Here is a 25,327-nt window from a genome sequence, read left to right as displayed (position 1 = left end):
TGTCAAATGATAAAGAAAAACTGGATTTTATTTTCTTCTTACAATGAGCGCCATCTGTCGGAAGCCGAGAGTATTTTGACAGTGACAGTTCATAGAATGAGAAAATTCATCTATACTGCTTTGATCTGTGTTTTGTTTTTTCCCTACAGAGGATAATACATTATACAAAAAAACTGTTTTTCTGACTTTAGAAAGTCTTTAGAAAAAGTAAAATTGTCAATACACTGATGGAATGATATATTTTTACAATTACAATTTACTTCTACACATTTATGTGCAAAAACAGCCAGTGTGCTACCTTTCTTCTTGAACCATAAGACACAGAGATCTGAACTTAATTTGTCTACTTCCCTTTGGTTGGAAGCAAATGCTACCCATATCATACCAAATCCCCTGAATGAATTACACAGACATTTTATTTAAGAGCAATTTTATTGTTTTTCCAAATCTTCACATTTGGAAGGATGAATCAATGTTCTTGACAAACACAGTCTAATTCTGTACCAACTATACCAAAGAAAATGTGTTTACAACTGATATTTGACTAATTTCTATGGCTCTTGTTAGCTGGAGATTAGATGATTCTTGATTCTTATATGGTCTGATTTAACCAATAGACCTGGTTAATAGATAACTGATTGATGTGGCACTTTCTCTGGAAAGGTTTGACAATACAGAGCTAATGGAATACAATTTTTCTTATAAACTCTCTCATAGCTTTATTTCATCAGCTTTTTAAAACTAAACCCACTATGACTTGCTATCAAAATGCTAAATGCATTTTATATTTAACATATTACGAAAAGTGATCATTTTCAAATCATACAAGTTACTTATCAGTTACTTTTCAAGAAAAATTGTATATTTTAATGCAAAATATTCATAATCCTGTAAAATAACAACTTCCTTATAACCCAGAAGCAATGCATGTCCAGCTAACTGAATCCCAAACAGGAATCACATATGAGGAATTCACTTTCAAAGGAGGAATGTCTTATAAGAAGCTCATCACTGTTCCCTTTTTCCCAATCTGCCACGGCTCCAGAGGGTGGAACAATATTAAAATACTGCAACAGAACACAGAAGAGAAAGACAATTAGGAAATTATATTTTATAATGCAAACTATTACTCACCCTCATGTTGTTCCACACCTGTAAGACGTTCGTTCATCTTCGGAAATTAAGATATTTTTGATAAAATCCAATGGCTCAGTGAGGCCTGCCAGCAAGATTATTTACTTTTTCAATGCCTAGAAAGCTACTAAAGACATATTTAAAACAGTTCATGTGAGTACAGTGGTTCAACCTAAATATTAAAGCGACAAGAATACCTTTTGTGCACCAAAAAAAAAAAAAAGAAAAAAAAAGAAAAGAAAAAAAGCAACTTTATTCAACAGTATCTAGTGATGGGTGATTTCAAAACACTTGAAGCTTCAAAGCTTTATGAATCTTTTGTTTCGAATCAGTGGTTCGGAGCGTGTATCAAACAGCCAAAGTCACGTGAACTATTGAAATTTGGAAACACTTATGACAAAACGAAGCCTCGTTTACTGAAATCACATGATTTTGGCGCTCCTAACCACTGATTAGATACAAAAGATTCGTAAAGCTTCGAAGTTTCCATTGTGTGCGTTTTGAAATCGCTCATCACTATTGTTGAAAAAACTCATTTTGCTTTTTTGGCACACAAAAAGTATTCTCGTCTCTTTATAATATTAAGGTTGAACCACTGTACTCACATGAACTGTTTTAAATATGTTTTAGTACCTTTCTGGACAATGAAAAAGGAAATGATCTTGCTGGCAATGCAGGCCTTACTGATCCATCGGATTTCATCAAAAATATCTTAATTTGTGGTCTGAAGATGAACAAAGGTCTTACGGAGTGGAATGACATGAGGGTGAGTAATTAATGACAGAATTTTCATTTTTGGGTGAACTAACCCTTTAAGGCAAGAAAAATTAACCAATGACAAATTCTGAACTGCATACTACTCCTATTCTGTCATAGAAAGATACTGTAATAGTAAGAGTAGTATACTAGCATGCAGTTATAAATTCAGCAAATTATTAAATGGTTAGTTCACCCAAAAATGAAAATGTTGTCATTTATTACTTACTCTCATGCCGCTGCACACCCGTAAGACCTTTGTTCTGCTTCAGAACACAAATTAAGATATTTAGTTGAAATCCGATGGCTCAGTGAGGCCTCCATAAGGAGCAATGTCACTTCCTCTCTCAAGATCCATAAAGGTACTAAAAACATATTTAAATCAGTTCGTGAGAGTACAGTGGTTCAATATTAATATTATAAAGCGACGAGAATATTTTTGGAGCGCCAAAAAATAAATAAATAAATAACGACTTATTTAGTGATGGCCGATTTCAAAACACTTGTTGCGTTCCAATTCTCCTACTTGTACTACGCCCTAAAAGTATGTACTCTTTCTGTGAACAAAAAGTACTTACTTTTGAGTGTGTAGCAAAAGAGTAGACAAGCTTTGGGGCATACTAACACGTCATACAATCGCGTCAATTCTCTCTGTCGCATCCTGTCACCGTAAACTGGCCTGTCAATCATCTTACATCCTCCACATTTCATTTAGCTAATTTCCTACCGTATCGGAGAGAAATGCAGCACGTTGATCTGCAGTCGCGGGTCTTTCATGTGGAGAACTCTTCTCATATTAATGCATAATGATGCATTTAAAAGTTAATGGCCATTCGGATCTTTATGAAAGGTCACATTGGTATTTGCAGATGAAAAATAACACGGGTAACATTAAATATATAATTCAGGTTAAACTGATTATTAGTCACTCAAATCTCTCAGCGTCTATCACACATAACATACGCCATGTTTTGTAGTTTTTTAACACTTTTTACTCGTGTTTGTAGTTCTGAACTGAATCCTCGTCCAATGCGCAATGGGTTGTGGGCAATATAGCCTCTGTAGTGTGCACGGATCCACACTTCGAAAATCTACCAGAAATAGTAGACCATCCGGGGACTTTTGGCATACTCTTTTCAACATACTATGCTTTGGGACACACTTATTTTAATCTCACATACTATTTCGGATGGATAGTATGGACATTGGAACGCAGGGACTGCTTCATGAAGCATCGGAGCACAGATGAATCAGTGTGTCGAATCTGCTGTTCGGAGCGCCAAAGTCACGTGATTTCAGCCGTTGGCAGTTTGATGCGCGATCTGAATCATGATTCGATACACTGATTCATTTATGCTCCGATGTTTCATGAAGCAGTGTTTTGAAATCGGCCATCACTTTATAAGTCGTTATTTTGTTTTTTTGGCGCTCCAAAAATATTCTCGTCACTTTATAATATTAATATCGAACCACTGTACTCACACGAACCGATTTAAATATGTTTTTAGTACCTTTATGGATCTTGAGAGAGGAAGTGGCATTGCTCCTTATGGAGGCCTCACGGAGCCATCGGATTTCAACTAAATATCTTAATTTGTATTCTGAAGATTAACAAAGGATTTACGGGTGTGCAGCGGCATGAGGGTAAGTAATAAATTACAGAATTTTCAGTTTTGGGTGAACAACTAACCCTTTAAGTACTTACTAAACAGCTTGCCAATGGCAGGTGGGATTTATAATTAAGGGGAGGGACATTATCATTGCAGAAAGCATTTTATTGGACAAAAATAGACACGCTCCTTAATGTAATGTCAATCAACAATATTTTGGTCTGTCTTTCACAAAGACAGTAACGTTAACTATGTATATGTTAAACGTTTATTTTTGTTTATTAGACTTAAAGTTCTACATTATAACTTCCATACAAGTTGGTTGTCAATGCACTGAAGGTGTGTTCAATCCTATGTTTTCCCGTATTTTGTATTTATTTACCGGTCATCGCTAAGCTCAAACTCTCCTTTCAGGAACTGGAAGATTTTGGCACTATGCTCCTTATTCTTCTCCGCAGTATCAGTCACTCCAATGGCAGACACGGTCATCAAAACACACGGGGAGCAGGACCCTGCGATCATCATCGGCAGGTCAGTCTTCACCACCAGATTCATCCTCTGGAGATATGGTGGCGGAAGTCATATTAGCAAGGTCAAGACATATAACGTAGATAGAGAAAACCATAACTTTTCTTTTTTATTTTGCATAATTCTGTAATACTCACGTCTTCCGGTTTCCCCAAAGCTGAAGCCAATGTAGTACATAGTCTTTTCAAAAAGTTTTCTTGAAACTTGCTTGCAGGTAAGTTGGTTTCTAAATCTATGAACGGCATTATTTCACAAGTTCTGCTGCCGACTAATAATAATGTGAGAACGAATGACCCGTTACAACCCCTTTTCCTTGTGATACACCGCCCTCTCTGATTGGTTGAAAAACAGAGACGCCTGTTCACCGAGGTCTATGATTGGTCAACGTACCGAATTCCTTTCACGCCTCTTTTAGGGATGAGATTTAAAGGGATAGTTCACCCAAAAATGAACATTCTGTCATCATTTATTCAGCCTCAAGTTGTTCCAAATCTGTATAATTTTCTTTGTTCTGTTGAAAACAAAGGAAGATATTTTGCAGAAAATTTGTAACCAGGCCACTTTGGGGCACCATTGACTTAAACCAAAACTGTTCAGTTTAACACATTCTTCAAAATATCTTCATTTGTGTTCAACAGAACAAAGATTTTGAACAACTTGACAGAATTTTCATTTTTGGGTTAATTGTGTCTTTAAACAGGTTGAATGAAAGATTATTTAAAAAAAAAAAAAAGTTAATGTTAATGAAATTTCAACGTTACAAAATAGTGTTTCTGTGCTGCATACTGGATCAAAATGCTCGGTTCCTTGTTGTTTGTGTAAGGATAAGCTGTCAGTATTTTTTCTTTACTTAAGACAAACAGTGAGATTGTGTAATCGAGTCTTGCTGTGCAAATTCAATTAGGAAAGAGTGTCATATCACTAGTTATCAGTCTTTTTTTTTTGTAACTCTATTATATCCTTGTAAATCATAAACAAAACCAAAGAGCACACACTGTTCCACATGCACATGAAAGTGTGTAATGTGCAGTAAAGTTACACATGAGCAGCATGATGACTGATGATGTATGATGTGTCATGCTTTAATAATAATCCAAAGAAAAAATATAAATAGCAGCTCTTTAATTATACAACGTGTTTTACATGATCACATATTCAGAAGTATCAGTATGCATTTCACAACTATCAACATAAGTAATTCACATTTACTGTTAGAGATTTTGAGATTCTGGACCAATAGTTTGTCTACATTTAGTGTTTAGATCTTCCAAGTTCTTCATCACACCAGAGATGTTACACCTAAAGGGACAAAATATCATAAGGTCATTCCAAGGACAATAGTTTTTATTTGTCATATTACATTAATGCAAATGTATCTTTCATTTAATTCTTGAGTATTTCTTACAAAACATTTATTCACATTTCAAGCACTTTGAACCAAAATAATCCTATATGAAATTTCTTTGTGTTGTCTGTGTTGATGAGAGGCTTACCATGTGAGAGTTTGCACTGCTTAAGAGCTTCATTGAAGCCTTCGCACAAGGTCAGATCAGCCTGAGTCGTGGCGCAGTCCAGGAACTGCCTCACCTCAAAGAGACATGGGCCAGACTGAGAGGGTGGAAGTCGTGTGGGCTCCTGCAAACATAAGACAAATACAACATGAGTAGATGTAACCACTGCTTGTTCCATATTCTTTATGAAGATAAAAAAGTACATTAAAATCAATCTTATCACCATCACATTGGTATGCCAGCGACCTAGAAGACAAGTTTATTAACACTGATAGTGACATTTTAAGGAAAATTCAAATGACAATCTTGTCTATTATTTTTTTGAGTCTGATATATGTAGGCACTATGAACTCTCCAAAGTTAAGTAGTTTTTTTTAAAACGATAACTTATAAACCATTAAAGACCGAGCTACTGTGAGCTACGAGCTTGTTAATCAACGGTATATGCTTTTTTTGATCCAATCTGTCCGCATTATTTCAACTTTTTTTTTTAAAAATTGTTTAACAGCAGAACTCCTGGTGAAAAACTACATTACCCACGATTCCGCAAATTTCCACCAATCAGAAAATCATCCCATGACACACTGCGAAAGCACTCTCTCTACACTCCCCAAACTACTTAAAGGATTAGTCCACTTTCAAATAAAATTTTCCTGATAATTTACTCGCCCCCATGTCATCCAAGATGTCCATGTCCTTCTTTCTTCAGTCGAAAAGAAATTAAGGTTTTTGATGAAAACATTCCAGGATTATTCTCCTTGTAGTGGACTTCAATGGAGCCCATACGGTTGAAGGTGAAAATTACAGTTTCAGTGCAGCTTCAAAGGGCTTTAAATTGTTTTACGGTGAGTATTTTGATCTTAACACCTTTTAACCTTATTATTTATTATTCTCAGGTTAGGTAAAGTAAGTCGAGTCTGGCCTAAATTATAAGCATTTTAAATTACTTACAATTTGGTCAGAAGACTCCTCTGTGGTATGTTCTTGTAAGCTTTTTGAAGAATATGAAAGTGCAGTTTTGGCGGAACTACTTGGAAGGTGATCATTTGTTTATATAAAGCATATACATTTAAAAAACATTCTAAAATCGTTTCGCTAGATAAGACCCTTATTCCTCGTCTGGTATCGTTTAAAGCCCTTTGAAGCTGCACTGAAACTGTCATTTTGACCTTGAACTGTTTGGAGGCCATTGAAGTCCACTATAAGGAGAAAAATGTGGAATGTTTTCATTAAAAACTTGATTTCTTTTCAACTGAAGTAACAAAGACATGGACATGGGGGTGAATAAATTATCAGGAAATTTTCATTTGAAAGTGAACTAATCTTTTAAATATTTGTATGCATTATTTGCATATTTTGCAAAAAAAAAAAAGTAAAATGTACATTCACAGTAATGAAGACTTTTTAAAAATCACTATGAATGGGAACAATACTTCCAGAACCAAGGTGGCTAAAAAAAAAAAAAAAAAGTGGGCGAGCACTGATGCACTCAATGGAAATGAAAAAATGTTTTTCTTTTGTGTGTGTGTGTGTGTGTGTTTCACAGAGAAATATGACATTTTTCAGGTATCACCTGAGATGTGGGTGCTGGTTTGGGTGCCTCTGAGCTGCTGCTGCCTCCACTGAAAGCACCTGTGATGGCACTGCCCATCACGTGCCCTACAGCCGAGCCGACTGCCACTCCAGCAGCTGTGGTGGCCATCTGGGCCATGAGACCTGGCTGTTTGGGCTGGACCGCAGCAGGAGCCACTGCCATCGGAGGAGGTGGTGCGGGGGCTGGAGCATAGGATGGGCCAGGAGCACTGAGAAGCAAACAATGTGTAATTATGCAGGTAACTATGTAATTAAGTATAAAACTGCATATGCAATCCCATAAAAGTTGAATAACTCATATTAGCATATTCCTTGTAAAAGATACAGAATATAAAGAATGTATTTTACATTAACCTGAATTAGTATCACGTGATTTAGACATGCCTTTGAGCTGCTTTTGGCAACTTCAGATGGAAAGAAGATAAAGTCTTAAAGCTGCTTGCGCCATACGCTATTAACTGACAGACATTATGCATAAATAAATACATACTAAGCAAATATTAAGGCTTTTTAACTCCTTGTCATTAAGAATTATGTTTTTGGTTTGACTTTTCACCCGCTGCCCGGGATGTATTTAGGATACACAAAGGGAATATCTGAATTCCCTAATTTCTAAGCAAACAAACATTCAGTGTGATGATTTGCATCTAACATATCGTGTAATTTTACTCCTACATTGTCAAAGTTAGCTAACGCAGCGTTACAGTGCGTAACAAAACTATCAGCCAAGTGTTGTGATACCTCGCTGGTGCTGTTGAAGGACGGCTGCGGCTTCCTCTTGCCATTTCAAAAGTGGATCGTTACCGCAATCAATGTCCAATATTAATATTATTATTATAAAGTCTCGAACAAAGCGCGGAGGTAGTTAAATCCACTCTATCCACACACAGAGTACTGAATGACAGCCGGTAAGCGCACGTGCGTTTGACCTTGTGTGGTAACTACAGTCACAGCGCATGCGCGCGTCAGTGTTCTAGAAATTTGTTGAAAAGCGCCAAGATTAATTCGTTCTTTTTTGACGTAAATGTATTATTACGGTTCCATTGATTCTAAAGTGATTCCTAAGATTTCCTAAACTACTAAGGCATAATTGTAAAGTATTCGCTTCTTTCTACTTTGATGATATGTAAGATTTAGGGTAGAATGATTTGTCAGATTCATCTGATTGTAAATCTGAAATCTTTTCCTACATTTTACTAAACAGAAACGTTGTATTTGCAGGCTCTACTAGCAAGTAGGGCTCTTCTGGGCTCTAGTTTATCTTCTGTTACAAGCATTCCCACTAGATGGCACTAAAATATTATTAATAATACTATTGAAACCATCTTTGTGAACTCAAGAGCCTTTTGAACTAGTGTGTCACAATAGGGTAATTTCAGTTTGGCACAGAATAGAGCGAGGGAAAATGTATAAAAACACAAAAGTTGTTTTATGCTTTATTGTAGCATGTGTTTGATTGAGTTTATTTCATAGTTTAATGGGGTTTTATTTCTCAGTTGTAAATATCAGGAAGAATACTGTTTGTCTTTTTTAACCCATTAGATTTTTTTTCCAGAGTGTCATGTACAATTATTTACATACGAACATGGCCTATTCAGAAATTTTGCTGGTTTTAAGTGTTTAAAATGTGATGTGATTGTTTTTTCAAAATCATTTTTCACCTATGAGCATCCTTGCTTTTGTAAATCAACTTTAAAGGGTTAGTTCTCCCAAAAATGAAATTAATGTCATTTATTACTCACCCTCATACTGTTCTACAGCCATAAGTAGAACGTTCTACACCCATAAGTTCATCTTTGGAACACAAATTAAGATATTTTTGTTAAAATCCGATGGCTCAGTGAGGCCTGCATAGGGAGCAATGACATTTCCTCTCTCAAGATCCATTAATGTACTAAAAACATATTTAAATGTGAGTACAGTGGTTCAATATTAATATTATAAAGCCACAAGAATATTTTTGGTGCGCCAAAAAAACAAAATAAGGACTTATATAGTGATGGCCGATTTCAAAACACTGCTTCAGGAAGCATCGGAGCATTATGAATCAGCATGTCGAATCAGTAGTTCGGAGAGCGCCAAAGTCACCTGATTTCTGGTTACTGGGAACAGGAGCATCTTCACCATTTGCTTTCATTGTATAGGCATTCTTCTAGATAACGTTTTTGTTCTACTTACAACATGAGGGTGATTTAATGAGGACAAAGTTTTAGGATGAACTATCCCTTTAAATTATTGTATCACACAACATCATCTTCTATCGTCTTAAATTAATCTGTGAAGAAAAGGTCACTTTAGGCGAAATGGAAGAGTGTAATTTGACTAAAATGTTTTTTAGTCATATCCAGGGACATAATGTTGATAAAAACAGCACAAAAAAACAAGATTGTGTTTGTGGTTACAGCTGGCCTGATAATTTCTGCCTAGTGTGTGGTATGGGGGAGCTCAAATTTACTTAAATTGGCATGATTCACATCCCAATCTCAGATGGCAGGAGGTGATTCAGCATGCAATAGGCTTTGTATAAGGTTCTGCATTATTTCAACATTATAGGTGGTCTGTTGTGCCTATATTACATTATATGACTTTATATGAGATTGAAATTAGAGTTCAACAGGAATATGGTCCGTAATGAGGCTGTGAGCATCAGAGTTCAAGTGTCTGGTGAATTCCGAAATGATTCACAAAGTCTAAAAAGCAGTTAAAAACAAAATCCCAGAGCTGAAAAACCAGAGGGAACTGGGAATTACCTGACCATAGTCATTCAGCGGTGTCAGCATTCACTACTCTCTGTAAACAGTGCAATGCAATTTTCAATGTAAAGTTTTAAATACAATGACATATTCTGATAGAAGAAACTTAAAGGGATAGTTTACCCCAAAAATAAAAATTATGTCGTCATTTACTCGCCTTCAATTTGTTCTAATCCTGTATGAGTTTCTTTCTTCTGTTGAACAAAAAAAAAAAAAGAAGATATTTTGAAGAATGCTGGTAACCAAACAGTTGACCTTTGTATGTAAAACCAGAGTAGGTAAACACACTAAAGCAGTTTATGGCTTCAAAATCTCTTTTTGTGTTCAACAGATGAAAGAAACTATATATATATATATATATATATATATATATATATATATATATATATATATATATATATATATATATATATATATATATAATTTGTATCTTGCATCACAATGCTAAACAGCAAATTGCACTAAAGCCAGCTTGTTTTATAACCTCCACTCCTTCTCCACCATGCTCTTTCTTGTGGTCAGAGGCACATGGGATTGAGGGCTCAGGGTGAGGAGGGGTAGAAGCTATGATTCATTTCCACGGGGCTTTCTTTCATGTTTCCACTGAGTGACGTTTAATAGAGCCTCAGGGGTCTGGTTGAAGCTGCTTCCATGGTGGAGTATTTGAGGAGTCTGGCTCGCATTTTATCAGACTTGAGGGGGGCCCGCAACCCAGAGAACGGCTGACATCAACACAAAAGGAGCTTGTTTTGAACCTCTTGGTCTTCATGAACGAAACCTTAGCTTTATTGTTCTTAATCAACATAGAATTTCACAAATAAACACGTAATTAACAGCTGCATGCTGGTATTGACTGCTGTAGTTCAACTTGTGGAGCATGGCAAACACATAATGATTACAAATTTTCCTTAAAGGCCCTGTAAGTTGAATGCGTAAATGTAAAGCAAACATCTTTTGTGATGAGCATAGATTGCTAGATTATTATGCTGACATGCACAACACCAATACCAATACAGCGAAAATAGAAGTGAGTCTTTTGTTTATTAGAGGTTCATTAGAGGCTTCTGAATGCCATTCTTACCCCAAAGGTTCATGATCCTGGTGGGATGTGAGGGTTCCAGCATTGTAATTTCTTCACAGGATTCCTTATTATTGAAAAGTCCCATGGGGCACAGATGAAGAAAAGGGAGGCTTCAGGTAGTTTTGGCTGTATGATCTTTTTCCACTGTTAACTTTCTCTTCCCAAGCATCATTAGTGATACCCACCTCTTACAACCCACTGAATCTTACAGAGTTGCACTCTTAAAATATAGAAATGCTTTAAACATTTGGCACTGAAACAAAGAACTTCTCTCAAACCGTAAAACCCATTTAACTCACCTATAACCGCAACCACACGTTCATTCCCCTCTGTAATCAAATTGCACAATGCTGTGGGTGTTTTTTTTTTTTTAATTTATTGTGTGTGTGCGCGTGTGTGTGTGTGTGCGCGTGTGTGTGTGTGTGTGCGCGTGTGTGTGTGTGTGCGCGTGTGTGTGTGTGTGTGTGTGTGTGTGTGTGTGTGTGTATGTGTGTTGATAAAATACTAATTAAGCAGGGAAACTACAAGTTACTAAGCCAGACTATATTTATGCTTTGAGCCTTGTCTGAGGGATAATTACTTTAAAAAGCTCTCTATAGGGAAGGATTTCACCTGAGGAATCTAAATTTAGTGCACAATGACTAAGCAGAAATAATTCATGCACTTTATCTCAGATTTACAGAATAGGGGAGACTGGGGCTAGTTGTCACAATGTCACTCATGTCAAGTCAAGTCCCCTTTATTTATATAGCGCTTTTTACAATGCAGATTGTGTCAAAGCAGCTTTCCATTGATAATTGGTATATAATTTTGGTTGCACAGCAGCTCTTAAAGAATAGTGTCAATGCAGGCAGTTCAAAGCACTGTTAAATATCAAATGTCAAGTCAAATGTCAAGTCAAATGTCAAGTGTCCCTAACTAAGCAAGCTAAAGGCTACAGCGGCAAGGAACCCAAACTCAGGTGGCAAACAAGTGGCAAATAGGTGTTAAAATGGAGAGAAACCAGACTTTGGGAGAAACAGTGCTTTGTTACGATTCAGGTTGTTATCATGTTACTATATATACAGTGTACGTATATATATATATATATATATATATATATATATATATATATATATATATATATATATATATATATTAGTAACAAGTGAAAATGTGAAAACTAGCCTCAGTCTCCCCTATATTTATTTTAGTTTATTTATTTTTAAAGCAATTTCTGTATAATTGCATATCTTGAAGCTACTGAACATGTGTTATAAAACACATCAATCTATTATTACAGCACGTCAGATACCTGTTTTCTATTTTAATATTGTTTAAAATGTGATTTATTCCTGTGATGGCAAAGCTGAATTTTCAGCATCATTACTCTAGTCTTCAGTGTCACATGATTCTTCAGAAATCATTCTAATATGTTGATTTGGTGCTCAAGAAACATTTCTTCTTATTGTTATCAATGTTGAAAACAGTTGTGCTGGTTAATTTTTTTGTGGAAAGATTCTTTGAATATAACTCTTAACAGCATTTATTTGAAATAGATTTTTTTTGTAACAATGTAAAAATCTTTTTAGCAATTGAATCCATCCTTGCTGAAAAAAAAAAAAATCTTACTGACCCTAAACTTTTGAACGCTAGTGTAACTGCATATTCTCTTCCCATATGTTTAATATTTGCTTTTGTGTCATTTCAGGTCCTGTACAGACATACCATAATCACTTGAGGAAGAGGACCAGCTGGAGAAGGTATGAAGGTACGATCAGATCATATGCTTGATGATTCATAATCATTTACATCATGTAGCAAATCTCCCATCAGGCCTCTTTAAATCTGCTTTTACCATTAAAAACATGTATTCCGTCCCCTGGGAGGAACCCAGAGCTGTCGTTCACAATTGACTCCCCCAACTATTTTTGGAGGAATAAAAAAAAGGCCTATAAATCATGGAAGGGTGAAAAAATAAGTGTTACCAGACACCTCGTAAAAGGGAGTTCAAGTGTTGTATGTCAAAAGACACATTTGCATTCCATTTACTTCTAAACATTAAAGGCTCGTGTTACATTACGAGCTAGTGGTTGATATTGAAAAAGTCCTTGATATGTTTAAATGTTTACGAGCCAGTGTGTACGATGCCGTGATCTGAATAATTAGACAGTCGCTCTCTTAAATGGATCAATGTGGCTGTGTGGCTGTGATTATGTGATTCAGTCACAGCTTAATGCAATGATGGGAAGCCTAAAGTTCTCCTCCCTGTAATGACCCCTTGCAGATGCTGACTTTGATTTTTGCAGGTGTGTAGATGAGAGAGAGAGTAGACATACCTATGTTTATGGCCAAAACATCAAATAATGGCATAAAAAGAAAAAGAAAAAAACTAATTTGAAAAGCATCTCTAGAGATTTTCCTGTTTGCTTACTTTGATACCCCCTGCTGTAAATGTGCTTTGAATGCTCAGTAGCACAGATTTTACAGAAAGGAGGCCCTTAATTTTACAGCTCTTGTTATATACACAGTTAAGCTCACCGCAGGGCCGTCGCAGCAAAGTGTGAGTGAGTTTGAAGTAAATATTAGGTGCTGTTAAGGTAGACGCACCTCTAGTAGATGTGGTAGTGTCTATTGACATGGTATATTGCGTTCACACTGAGCTGACAGTGCAAACAAAAGTGAATTCACTATCTGTGCTTTTGCTTTTTCTGATCTCTCCGGCTTTGTGCACCTGGGGTGCCTGGCAGAAAACCGAGAGAAATAAAATGTGTTTTCGCTCCCTGCCCCCATCTAATGGGGTTTTACAAGTGACCCTGTTATTTGAGATGAGTCAGACTCATTGTGGTTCTCTCCACTAAAGTGAGGGGGATTGATGGATTTTAAAGGAAGTCTGGACAGTCTTCCTTTGTTTTCCAACAGCTGAAGATATAATTGATTATACGTGTGGCTCAATGACTTTGTTGTAGTTGGTTCCTCTGGTGGCGTCAAAGGGTTAACATACATTGGCGTTTAGTTTGAGGAAATTGTCTGCATTCTTAAAAATACAGGTTTTCACAGAGATGCCATAAAAGAATGATTTTGGGTTCCCCAATGAAACATTCAGTGAAAAGTCTCTTAAAAGCTAATATAATCTAAAGAACGTTCTTCCACTGAAAATGTGCAATGTAAAGGTTTCAAGGAACCACAAATGCCAGTTAACCTTTATTTTTGAGAGTGTAGGTGAAATCCTCACAAAGGAAGTTAGGTTCAGGTGAGTTCTGGACGAAATAAAGTGTGTAACACACTCTGTTTATCCACAGGATGGTGCTAAAATGTTTTATAAGGATTGGAGGGTTTATGCTTCATGTAAAATTGAATTTGAAATTGTGCAGAAGCTACATCTTAAAAAAATAGATGAATGCCTCTTATCGATTTATATACCGTTGAGAGAAAATATAAATGCAGCAGGAGATCAAAGGGAAAAAATATCTCCTGAATAAAAGTAACATCTAAGCTTATCTCTGAAATTGCTTGCTTGAAATGCTCAACGGTCAAATCAAATCTAAATTAAACCTTTTGTGATTAGTTCCAGTGAAGTTTAGAAGTAAAAACGGGCTTTAAATCTGTAATAGTTTTTTTTTTTTTATCAAAGAAGCTTGCATGTCCCTCCAAGGGCAGATATTGAAAACCATCATCAGCCCACTCTTTCAAAAACTGCTTCGTATAGCAAGATTTCTCTTGGTTTGGATCCAAATGCGTGGAGCAAAATTAAACAAGGCTCTTTGTTGCAGTGATGGAGACAAAGAAGGGTCTGACTCATTTGGCAGGAGTTCTAAAACAGGATATATAGTTTCAGCATTTTCCCAATCCTAGTCAGCTGTGATAGTGATTTATATCAAAACAAAATGAAAAACTGCCAAAAGTTTGAGGTAAAAAAAACAAAACTTTTTTTAGTGGTCCTATGTATTAAGCTGTGGAGTTGGTACACAACAAAAACGTGAACAAAGAAAGCACACGAGAGATGAAGAATGCTGTTCGAATCAGTCAAATGAACAGTCCGATGTTGTTTAGACAATAAAGATTCAATTAATCAGAACTACATTACTGTATGTACAGAGACATGTAGTATAGATGTACATATTTATTATTACTATTTTTTATTATTACAAATGGAATCAAGAGAATAATGCAGTACTGCAATCTGTAAGTTTTGCCTCTTTGTCGCCATCTCTGTTTGAAACCTGCAGTTGCAGTTATTTGCAGAATTGTCACTTTACGTGGGTTGTGCAGTGTCGTGGCTCCTCAGAGCGGATGAATCTAATGTTTGCTGTCAGTTACCACATCGGCGATACTGTACTTCATCTTGGAAGTATGACCAAAATAAGAATTTTCACCAGGAAATGTCATCTAGTAACTGTCTGCCACTTTTGTTCTGACCAACTGAGGAAAAAGAATTACAAAATAAATCACACTACCGATGGTGATTAAATCTAATGATCGCTTAGCTCATATCACATCAAACCGTGCAAATTATTATTGTTGTCATACTTTGTTCTTAAATTTTTAATGTTAACAACATCAGCATTGCGTAACTACACGTATGTTTATTAGCATTACCTGTATAATTCGATTTCTGTACAGTCTAATCTCTAACGTTCTATGTCATACCATACAGTCTGCCATAAAAATGATGTTTAATTATTCCAGCTGCTGTGAGAAAAAAATATCCACCACCTGCAGCATCCTCACATACAATATAGCCTAATAGCTGGGACTCTTTATGTAAATGTGACACAGTGATGCAAAGATCAACGGCGGTATTCTCGAATTTCCCACAGAAACCTACCAGTACCACTCGGATTAGAACACATTATTACAAGCTTATCGTTATGAATCGGGTTAATGTAAGGAGATTAAACACTGGCTAGTTATGTACTTGCTCAAAAATTGATTTTGGATAATTTTAACCAAAAAAAGTTACGGACTGCAGCTTTAAACAAATCAAAACTCTAATATTTGAGGTTCTTCAAAGTAATAATGTGAAAATGATGAGTTTAAAGATGATACAAATCAGATGTCTGGATGTACTGTAAGACCTTTCCTCAAAACTGCAACTTACTTGACACTCCAGACTGTTCAAAAGAGATCAACAAAGACCCTTTAATTTACACATGCTTCCCGAGCAGGCAATTTCCTCAACAATGGACTCAACACTAATGACACCGTTCATGCGCTTTAACCAGAGGCATCTGAGAAATGTGTCTTCTCATTGTCAGGTGCGTTTAGGTCGGGTGGATAAATCAAGCATGCCACTTTGTAAGTGGTGCCAAATAGAGAACACAACCTTTGTTTCAATCTTAAAAAAGCAAGTCTGTGTTTTACTCGGGTATAAACCTTGCATTTTGAATCTCCAGTATTGTTTCTTTTCTGTTGATGTATTTATCAATCACACTTATGTTCTGTTGAGACAGACATGTTTTAATGATGTATGTGTAGTAATGTCAAAATTAATGCCTTATATTCCTTTAAAATACTCTCAAAGTGGTAAAAAAAGGTGATGCAAACTGTTTTGATAACCCATGCAATTATTCAGAGAGAGAGAGAGTTCATTTTAATATAATATATTGCTTTTTTTAAAAAAATTATAAAATATTTAAAAACAATTTTTTTTTATTTGAATCTGTAGATAATATATTATACAGAATATGAGGGTTAAATGGAACAGGTGCACTTAATAAATTGGCATACACTCACAAATAATAAACACTATAGCAGAGGAGCATGTATTCATTAAAACGAATGACAAAACGTTAACAGCCTATCATTACCTTATCCAACTGAGAAATTACGGTTACTAAACTATCTAAACCTCTCCTGCTAAGCCACATCTTGAAAACCAATCCTGCTCATACCCTCCGTCTCCCCTCTCTCGCGACGAGCGCGCCAGAGGAATGGAGGGCTGGGTCACGTGATTGTCGGTGAACTTGCCACTCCAGCCCCTGAGAGAAAAGTGTAATTTGAAGAAAAGAGAACAAAGAAATCAGAGAGTATAAAATCCCTTGGCTAGTCTGCGCTTAGTCACAGCTAAAGCTCGACAGACAGACGCGCGCGCTCTCTCCTCCTTCTCTCGCGACCGTTTAGTAAAGTGCCCCGCGCGCAGGTGGTGCGTGCGGCTATGAATCAGAGGATGATGCGATCTGCACAGCTTCTCGCTGCAGTCTTGTACTGCATAGTGTGCATTCATTCCCTACCGGTTCCAGACGGAAACAGCTACAGGTACAACAAACCTGCTGTGGTGAGTGATTTTTAAAATTATCTTAAGCGACTATAAATTTAGAAAATAATAATTAAGATAGGCTAAGTAGCTTGAAATAAAGATTTGAAATTGCTTAGATTTTTTGTATGCATATGCAAAAAACAAACAAAAAAATAGTTTCTATGAATATTAGTTGCAAATATTGACATATAAGCCACTGTTTCACTTAAAAAGCGATGAAGTTAAATTTTTCTTTGAACATGATTTCTTACCAGTTTGTTACCATTAAGAAATACACAAAATATTTTACTAGAATAATCAAAACTTGTGTAGCTACATGACAAAAAGAAGGTAATACCTCCGGCAGAGATTAATAAATTCAATTAATTAATTAATTAATTAATTAATTAATTTATTTATTTATTTATTTTTACCACATATAAGCTCATTCACATCAGGTGCATTAGTGGAATAGCAACTTTTTGTGTAACAGTGGAAATTAATATCTCCATGTTTTCGTCTTTGAAAAAAGGAAAATTTTGCTTAGTGAAGTTCACGTTTAGCATATTTGCACTTGTTTAAAGGGTAGTACTGTAGAAGGTTACCCCCCAGGTAGTGTGTTTGGGTCAGTGAGTCATTGGCAGTGTTTGAGAAAGTAACTGCCTTGCTGCCCAGTATGTGAAAGGCAGCTTTCTGTGTATGAAACTGCTTTTTAAGTAAACACCATAACATAATGTCTAAGGGTCTAAAACAATAGCCATAGCAAGTAGCCTATTTAGTTAATACAATTCTTATTTCTGCATAGAAATGGAGTAATAGGTTAAAAAATATGGAACAATTGACATTTATAAATGAACTAACTTTAACCGCTCCATCAAATGCCATTTATATAGGATGATGCAAATGTTTGATCTTTTTCTTTTCTTTTCTTTTCTTTTCTTTTATTTTCTTTTATTTTCTTTTATTTTATTTTATTTTATTTTTAAATAGCAGATATAGTCATTGCTAAATTAATTCACTGCATTAATTTTTCAGTATCATGCCTTTGAATCCATATAGCTGAATGTTATTCTGTAGAACCAACCCCAGCTCTTTTATGTTGAATTAGTTTCAGAAAAAAAGATAATTGTGAGTCTTTATGGTTTAAACTTCCTTCTGATGCTCGAAGAACTAAAAAACTGGCTATAAGAACTTTGTTTTGCACAAAGAAAGGGAGGGCTTGTAGGGTTTAGAGGAAGTGGACAAAGAAGAAATACAGATGGTTGTTGTAACCCAGTTGGAAAATATCCATAAAGAGATTTTGCCAAAGAATATATTAGGCTAAAATACACACATCTATTTGAAACTGTGAATGAAAGAGCAGAAACGAATGGTTATATCAGGGTAGACAACAACTGAACACTTTCTTTCAAAATGCAAAGCATTACCACAAAAAATGACAATGAAACATTGCACGCTAACAAAGCATCTGGTTTCAAAGAGCAGCTTAATTTTATTGTATATTTGTCTTGACCCACTTTGCCAATCAAACAGGAATGACACCTGCAATCAAACCAGCTCCAGACGTTTTTTTTTTTTTTTTAAATGTGTTCATGTTTGAATGTAGAAAAGCAGCTCTGATGCGGAGCATGTGCTGTCAATTTGTTCTTGAATGTTGACAAAGCCAGAGCAGGAGATTATGCAGGCAGGGACAAGTCATCTGGCACGCTGAGCAGGATAACAAACCCTGTGTTTGCTGACAGAGGGGAAAATGGAAGGATCCAGATAGCTACCACTGCATTTGTTGACCCCCCTGAGAGAAGAAAAGCCGATGTCCTTCTTTAAGGCATTGTGCATGCACCACAATCTCCATGAGAACTGCTAAAACATGACACAACTCAGTCAACACACTAACTAATGTGAAATCCACAGGGTTGTGCAGGGAAATTTAGAATTCCCTTTAAAATCATGAACTAGAATTTAAATCGAATTGGCCACACAATATAGGAAGTTTAATTGGAATTTGACAAGAAGAAGAATTTCATCTCTCTCTCTTTGTTTTGAATCCTCTTTAAAATCATGAGCTGCAAGTTAAATTGATTTCCATCCATCCATCCATCCATCCATCCACCCATCCATCCATCCATCCATCCATCCACCCATCCATCCATCCACCCACCCATCCATCCATCGACTGACGGCATCGGTCAATCTGCAATCATAAACTTGTAAAGAACCAAATTCTTTTGTGAATCTATTTGGATATGAAACAAAAGGTTGGACAAACACAGTTCAGATGGAGAGCACAAAGATTGTTTTTGTTCTTTAAATTTTTGAGACACTGAAAAACATACAAGAGCACAGCGATTGCAAAGTCTGAAATAAGACCAAGGTAAAAACTATGTTTTATAAGATTGAGCTTTAAACAGTGCTGTTTACACCATACATTGTGACATCAGTCATGAACCTTTTTAGCACCTCTTGAACAATTTCAAAGTATAGTGATGTGATTCACCTTATTCTTTGATTAAGTTTCTCTCATGAAACAAGGACAAGCTGAGCATGTCCTCTGAATGGGTGAACCCTCAGGCTCGGCTGCAAGCCTCTCAGTGATGCCATAATTATCATTATGTACATCCGTTTTTCTGCACGGCAGCAGTTCTCTAGGACTGAGAGAGAATTTTCCCCAGATCACTTCTTTTGAAATTGTCTAATTTCACTGCATCCTAAAGGATTCCAGTGAAAGATTTTCTTCCTTGTTATCTTTAAGTTTATCCAATCACAAGATTTATTCAAAAGTTAACATGACCATTTGCTTATTTTCAGTGTTACAACGTTGTCACAACAAAGCAAATAAACAAATAGCTAGACATTCTTTACCTCAGAATTTTAATTTATAGCCCTCCCTTTGAGTACCAGAATAAAATTTGCATGGTGTTATTCCTATTTAGGTTTAATCTCTTGTTGCGTAGGCAAACAAGGAGATTTTTAAAGGTAAAGAATGGGATATCATTCCTCATCTGCACTGCAGCTATCACGTCCCACATGATGTGCAACATGCTTGTTTCACTGAGACCGCCATGTGATCTATCCTGACGCAGATTTGCGGAAATACCAAACTCCACTTAAGCTACTGGTCATAATGATTTAAGAATAAATGCAGAATAAATCAAGAATGACATTTATTTTTCAGGTAAAAACGTATCATGCCTATTACACAATTAAACAATTAGAAGCCAATTCAGACATAATAAATACATAACATTAATTGCTCAAAGATGACTCCAAGAGTAAGAAATGCATACAATGGTGAATGAATATTTCTAATAATTCATGGGTGTTCTGGCTGCAGAATGTCCCAAATGGCTGCTCTGCCGCTGTCCCTTAAATACCCAGACCAGAAAAAGGAACGTAAATATTTTTTGTTGTTGGGGGAGAGGAGTGGGTTATCAGATATTTTGAAAAGACAACACCCAAAAAGGAAAACAGAATTCTCATTCAAGTTTTCAATCTTTCTCATAATACAAGTGACTGCTGTGAAATTAAGACCATTTTACCAATCACACCGAGACATTTAAAATGATTAAAATGAAAGTGAAAAAACAACAGATTCACAAGATACATCATACATAGTACATGGGCAAGGAATTGTCTCTCCAGATGAGTTTTATTGCTTTATTGCAGGGTGCTTGATCTCAGCTTTTGTCTTAGCAAGAAAACCAAGTCTTAAGGCCAGAACACACCAAGCCGACGCCGACAAACTAGTGGCGACGAAAGCAGACTGCGGGGTTGGCTCACATCGGCAGCATCTGTGTCCTGACACACCAAACCGACGTTCGACAGCTGACGGCCAAGTAGCACGTCAGTTCTGCGCCTGCGTGAGATGAAATGCCTTTCCGAACCAGCAGGTGGCAGTAGCTGAACAGCCAATTAGAACGATCAGACGGCCCGCCGAGCTCAGACAGCGATTCAACATTCCGAATCGGCCGAAAAAAAGCCAACGAGGAGGACCAACTTCAGCCGACGGTGCCGAACACACTGAGAAAACTTATTTCGGCCGACGAAGAAAAACTGCCTTGGTGTGCTCCTGCCTTTACAAACTCTCAAAGCTAAAGGATTTTTAAAACTTTTTTTCACTTTGAAACAAGTTTGTGTCAAGCCAACGTTCAAAGTTTGTCTTGACAAACTTTGCTTTTCTTGTTAAGAATTAGTCAAAATTAGTAATTTAAAAGATATTCTCAATGAAATTCTGAATTGTGCACAATCCAGCCTTTGTAAAATTTTAGGAAGAGGAAAAGATCTTCTAGGCACACTTGTTAATCAGCACCAATTATTCAGTTTGGGTTATCCTTATGACCCAATCCCAACATATGAGAGAAAAGGACACACAAGGTTAGAGAGGGTCGAGTGTACAGGTCAGGGTCATTTGCAACGCACCACCTATGGTGCGGTTTGGTTTAGGTTTCTTGCCCGAAGTCACAATTGAAAGCATGACTGACACCAGAAACCCTGATGTACCTGGTTCTGATTCAAACCCCCATTTTCCAGTCACCTGACCTCTAGATCTAGAACCTCTGACCAGCTGTTTCCTATCTCTACTGAAATTAGGAGACAAAAGAAATTTCAAGTTCAAGTAATTCAAGTTGATGGCTGCTCCTGGCAATACATCAGATGTGATACTGGCTAGATGTTCCACATGGAAGTGAAAGAAGTGACAAGTGGAAACCATTAAAATATTTATAAGCAATAGCTAGTATTTTCCCTCCCTAGACTTGACTTATTTGGATTTAGAGTAGACACAAATGGTCTACCTTGGATGCACTACAGTCTTTTTAAATGAACATCTTCAATCAACGTCATCCCTATCCTGTTCCCAGTAAATAATCTTCCGTTTCAGTGTAATCACTTAACTTGTGTAAACAACCCCAAAAGTGCAGATCTCTGGAGGTTTTTGCTTGTAAATATTTACCTTGGTCCGATTTCCTCTGGCATGTTCATTCTTTATCTCATGTTGTGGCCTAAATTAATGTGCCAGAAAATGCCTGTAACAGGCTGGAATTTCTTGTTTGTAATTTTTCTCGAGACAATGGCATGCTTGAGAGACACAAAGAGACCAAGTCAGGATGTTTGGATCAGAGATGCACTAGAAATAAAAAACCAAGCCAGAAAAGCAGAATGAATGGAAGTGCTGTTGGCTGTATTTTTAGGGCTTGCTGAGTCAGTAGCAAACAGATATCCAAATGTAGAGGGGCGTTTTTGTGTGTTTTGGAAACGCATGATGTTTCGCTCCTGGTGCCGGCTGTGCTGATGAGTGTAAGGGATCTGTCAGGAGTTCGTGACATCATTCGGATGCCCCAGAGAGAAAGATTTGGCAATGAACAAAGAGGCTATCCTCAGGAACCCTATAGAGATGGCACGATGCCAGTCACGCCAACTCTCTCTAAACCTTCTTCTTGTACTGACATGTCAGCTCTTTTCTTCTGGATTTCCCCCAAAGGCTTGTGGTCGGATCAGGATCTCTGTGTTTTGTTTCTGCACAACATACTGTATCATGTTAAAGTTTTTACCCACTGACCTATTGACCTACAGATGCACGTGCTGTGAAAATAGAAGTTTATTCTTGTTTATGGTAATAAACATGAATATTATATTACATTTGTGCAAAAATGCAGCCTATAGTTGTTTCAATTTATGTTAATATGATTCCCAAATGTTGGATACTTGATATTATAAATGGAGGTGTTATGTGAATATTCTTCTGTATTTTTAGAACATGCTCTTCCCGCAGGCACAAATGCCTGATGTTTAAATGCGTAAGGCGACTACTGCTTAAGGTCAAATAATTCCCAGTTGTTTTTGTTTCTCAGCTGATGAAAGGCATATATCTGTCAGAAAGGTATCATAAAAACGTCAAAAGTTTGCACAACGTAAAAAGAGACATTTGTTTTATATGGAACACGTGTGGTCGTAGAGGTAATTCTGAAGATGTTCCAGTGGGTCTCTGAATGGACTTCCATTTTCACGTTTCACTACATGCAGGTGGATGCTGTAAAATATGCCCAGACTTGAGGAAAGTCTGGTTAAGAAAAGCTTCTTTTATTTGGGCTAAAATGAGATGTGTGCGTGTTGGGGTAAATGTTGTTGGCACTAACTAATATTAAAAGAAAAGATATTCCAGCACAGTCCCTCAATAATGCAGTCACATTTGATGTTTTTTGAATTAGTCATAAAGGAACCGTTAACCCCATAATTTTTGTTTTTCATTTTTGGAGCTTGACAGATGTGGTTTTATGAAAAATAGCAGCTATAAGGTTTGTAAAAATTCTCTATAAACATATCAACAGGAGTTTTAGTTTAATTTAGCTCTTAGATTCGCTTAGCAGTATTTCACAATGTGTAATGATAGCTTGATAGGTTGTTTGTTGAGAAAATAATGATATTCTGGCTGCATGCTGTTTCTTTCTAAACTTGGCTTTGAGTCTATAGCAGCTTCAGCTGCTATAATGTGCACTTATGTGTCGCTACATCAGAAACCTGAGCCATCTTGTTTGCACTTAGCACCTGATAGCACATTATGAAATGTGGTAACAAAATTGGGTCATAGAGTTCTATGACTTTTTACAAGTCATTTCACTTGGCGACCATCTTTGAAACGCCTTTCGGGCATCCTGGGCATCATGCCCTATATCTTTGAATGGGGAAACATCAAATTCTCCAAAACTGTTCGCCAACCTTACGATTAAATTTCATATTTGAAATCACCAATGAAAGCTAACAACAACCGGCTCATAAATTTAGTTTTTAAACGCTCGAATCATGATAAACTGTATTTTTCAGGCTGGATCAAGCTAATGCGCATGCGCAAACCTAACTGCGTGTCTCTTCGGAGGCGCGGGTCTGACTGTTTCTATAGAAACCGGCAAATCTAACGGCCGCTGAAGTGACGCGATGACTTTACCAGTCGGCGATTGGCTCTTATTTAGAAGGCGGGGCTTATTCCGCCATATTGCGCGTTACACTTTCTCCCATTCAAAACAATACGAGTGACACGTCTTGTGTTATTCTACAGTCTTTGCTTTTTATAAAGTTTACGTATGCTACCATTCAGAGGTTTCGGATGGGTATAATGATTTGTTTGTTGAAAGAAATTCATACTTTTATTCAGCAAGGACACATTAAATTGATCAAAAGTGACAGACTGTTCTTGAGAAAATCCTGAAAAAAAAGTATCCCAGTTTCCACAAATTTTATATATATAATAATACGAAATGGCTTTCTCAAGCACCAAATCAACATTAAAATGATTTCTGAACAATCATGTGACTTTTAAGACTGGAGTGATGATGATGAAAATTCAATATTATGGTTTTTACTGTATTTTTGATTAAATAAATACACCCTTGATGAACATAAGAGAATTCTTTTAAAAAAGCAGTAAAAAAAGTATGACAATTTGAACTAAAGTGTACTTTGAATTGAATGTTGGTTATACGGAATTTATCACATTTTGGGAATAACAGGCTGTCTGCTGAGTTTTGGTTTGAAATGGGAGTATGTGTTTACTTTGGCCCAAGGGGTCTGTTTTGTTGATTTAGGCTTTAACCTTTAACCCTTGACTCCCGTTGAACCTGAGACACCCGGGTGTTTTTCTTCCACCTCCGTCGCTCCCTAAGTAGACTTGAGCCAGTTTGTCATTGCTGAGAGTTTTGACTGCTTTGCAATAAACAATCTTGACTGTCGTACAAAAAACTTGCCTGTCTCCAGGTTGTTTAGAGACTGCTTAAATTACATGCTTTCAACATATATGATCATTTAATGATGGTTCAGCCCATGGAAAGTCCATGCAAACTCAGCAGTTTTGAGAAACAAACTGAGAGTAGATAAAGTGCGGTGAATTCTTCACTTCTATCTGTGGAATTTGTGCGGTTCCTCATTGCCGGGGGTGTGGGGTCATGTTTTAGCAGTGCTATCAAGTTCACGTGTCAGTAGATTTTTACTAAGGTACTATGTCTCAACTTGCCCACAAATATTTGGTTGTTTTTCCTTTTATTTGTTAGAATTTGTCTTGAGTTATACTGTGTTCTGATCAGATGTGATGCAACAAGTGTCCAGAAATAAGCAACTTGTCTGTCCGTACTGAATATGAAACTGTTTGTAGCCAATCA

At 36.6% G+C, this 25,327-nt stretch overlaps 3 protein-coding genes across 3 annotated transcripts in view; 1 reads left to right on the top strand and 2 right to left on the bottom strand.

Annotated features, from left to right (window-relative positions):
- Positions 1–405: 405 nt before the first annotated feature.
- On the bottom strand, positions 406–4,323 carry ddt (D-dopachrome tautomerase). Its single transcript, XM_067376275.1, has 3 exons — positions 4,166–4,323; positions 3,883–4,058; positions 406–1,067 (listed from the first exon to the last, which is right to left on the bottom strand). Exons 1-3 carry the CDS (start codon positions 4,271–4,273, stop codon positions 995–997), a joined length of 357 nt encoding a protein of 118 aa, XP_067232376.1. The 5' UTR covers positions 4,274–4,323; the 3' UTR covers positions 406–994.
- An 818-nt stretch (positions 4,324–5,141) lies between these two features.
- Positions 5,142–8,078, bottom strand: chchd10 (coiled-coil-helix-coiled-coil-helix domain containing 10). Its single transcript, XM_067375799.1, has 4 exons — positions 7,874–8,078; positions 7,113–7,341; positions 5,522–5,663; positions 5,142–5,327 (listed from the first exon to the last, which is right to left on the bottom strand). The coding sequence occupies exons 1-4, from the start codon at positions 7,915–7,917 to the stop codon at positions 5,308–5,310; spliced, it is 435 nt and encodes a 144-aa protein (XP_067231900.1). The 5' UTR covers positions 7,918–8,078; the 3' UTR covers positions 5,142–5,307.
- mmp11b (matrix metallopeptidase 11b) overlaps positions 7,256–25,327 on the top strand; it is a 36,855-nt gene continuing 18,783 nt past the window's right edge. Inside the window, exons 1-2 of the mRNA XM_067375798.1 lie at positions 7,256–7,371; positions 12,657–12,716. Of these exons, the coding sequence (XP_067231899.1) occupies positions 12,711–12,716 (6 nt within the window). The 5' untranslated portion in view covers positions 7,256–7,371; positions 12,657–12,710. The remainder of the gene's footprint in view (positions 7,372–12,656; positions 12,717–25,327) is intronic.

Source organism: Chanodichthys erythropterus, chromosome 22 (genome assembly GCF_024489055.1).
Source record: "Chanodichthys erythropterus isolate Z2021 chromosome 22, ASM2448905v1, whole genome shotgun sequence".
Lineage (NCBI taxonomy): Eukaryota > Metazoa > Chordata > Actinopteri > Cypriniformes > Xenocyprididae > Chanodichthys > Chanodichthys erythropterus.
Note: the sequence above shows the minus strand (reverse complement) of the source record. Positions and strands in the feature narration are given on the sequence as shown.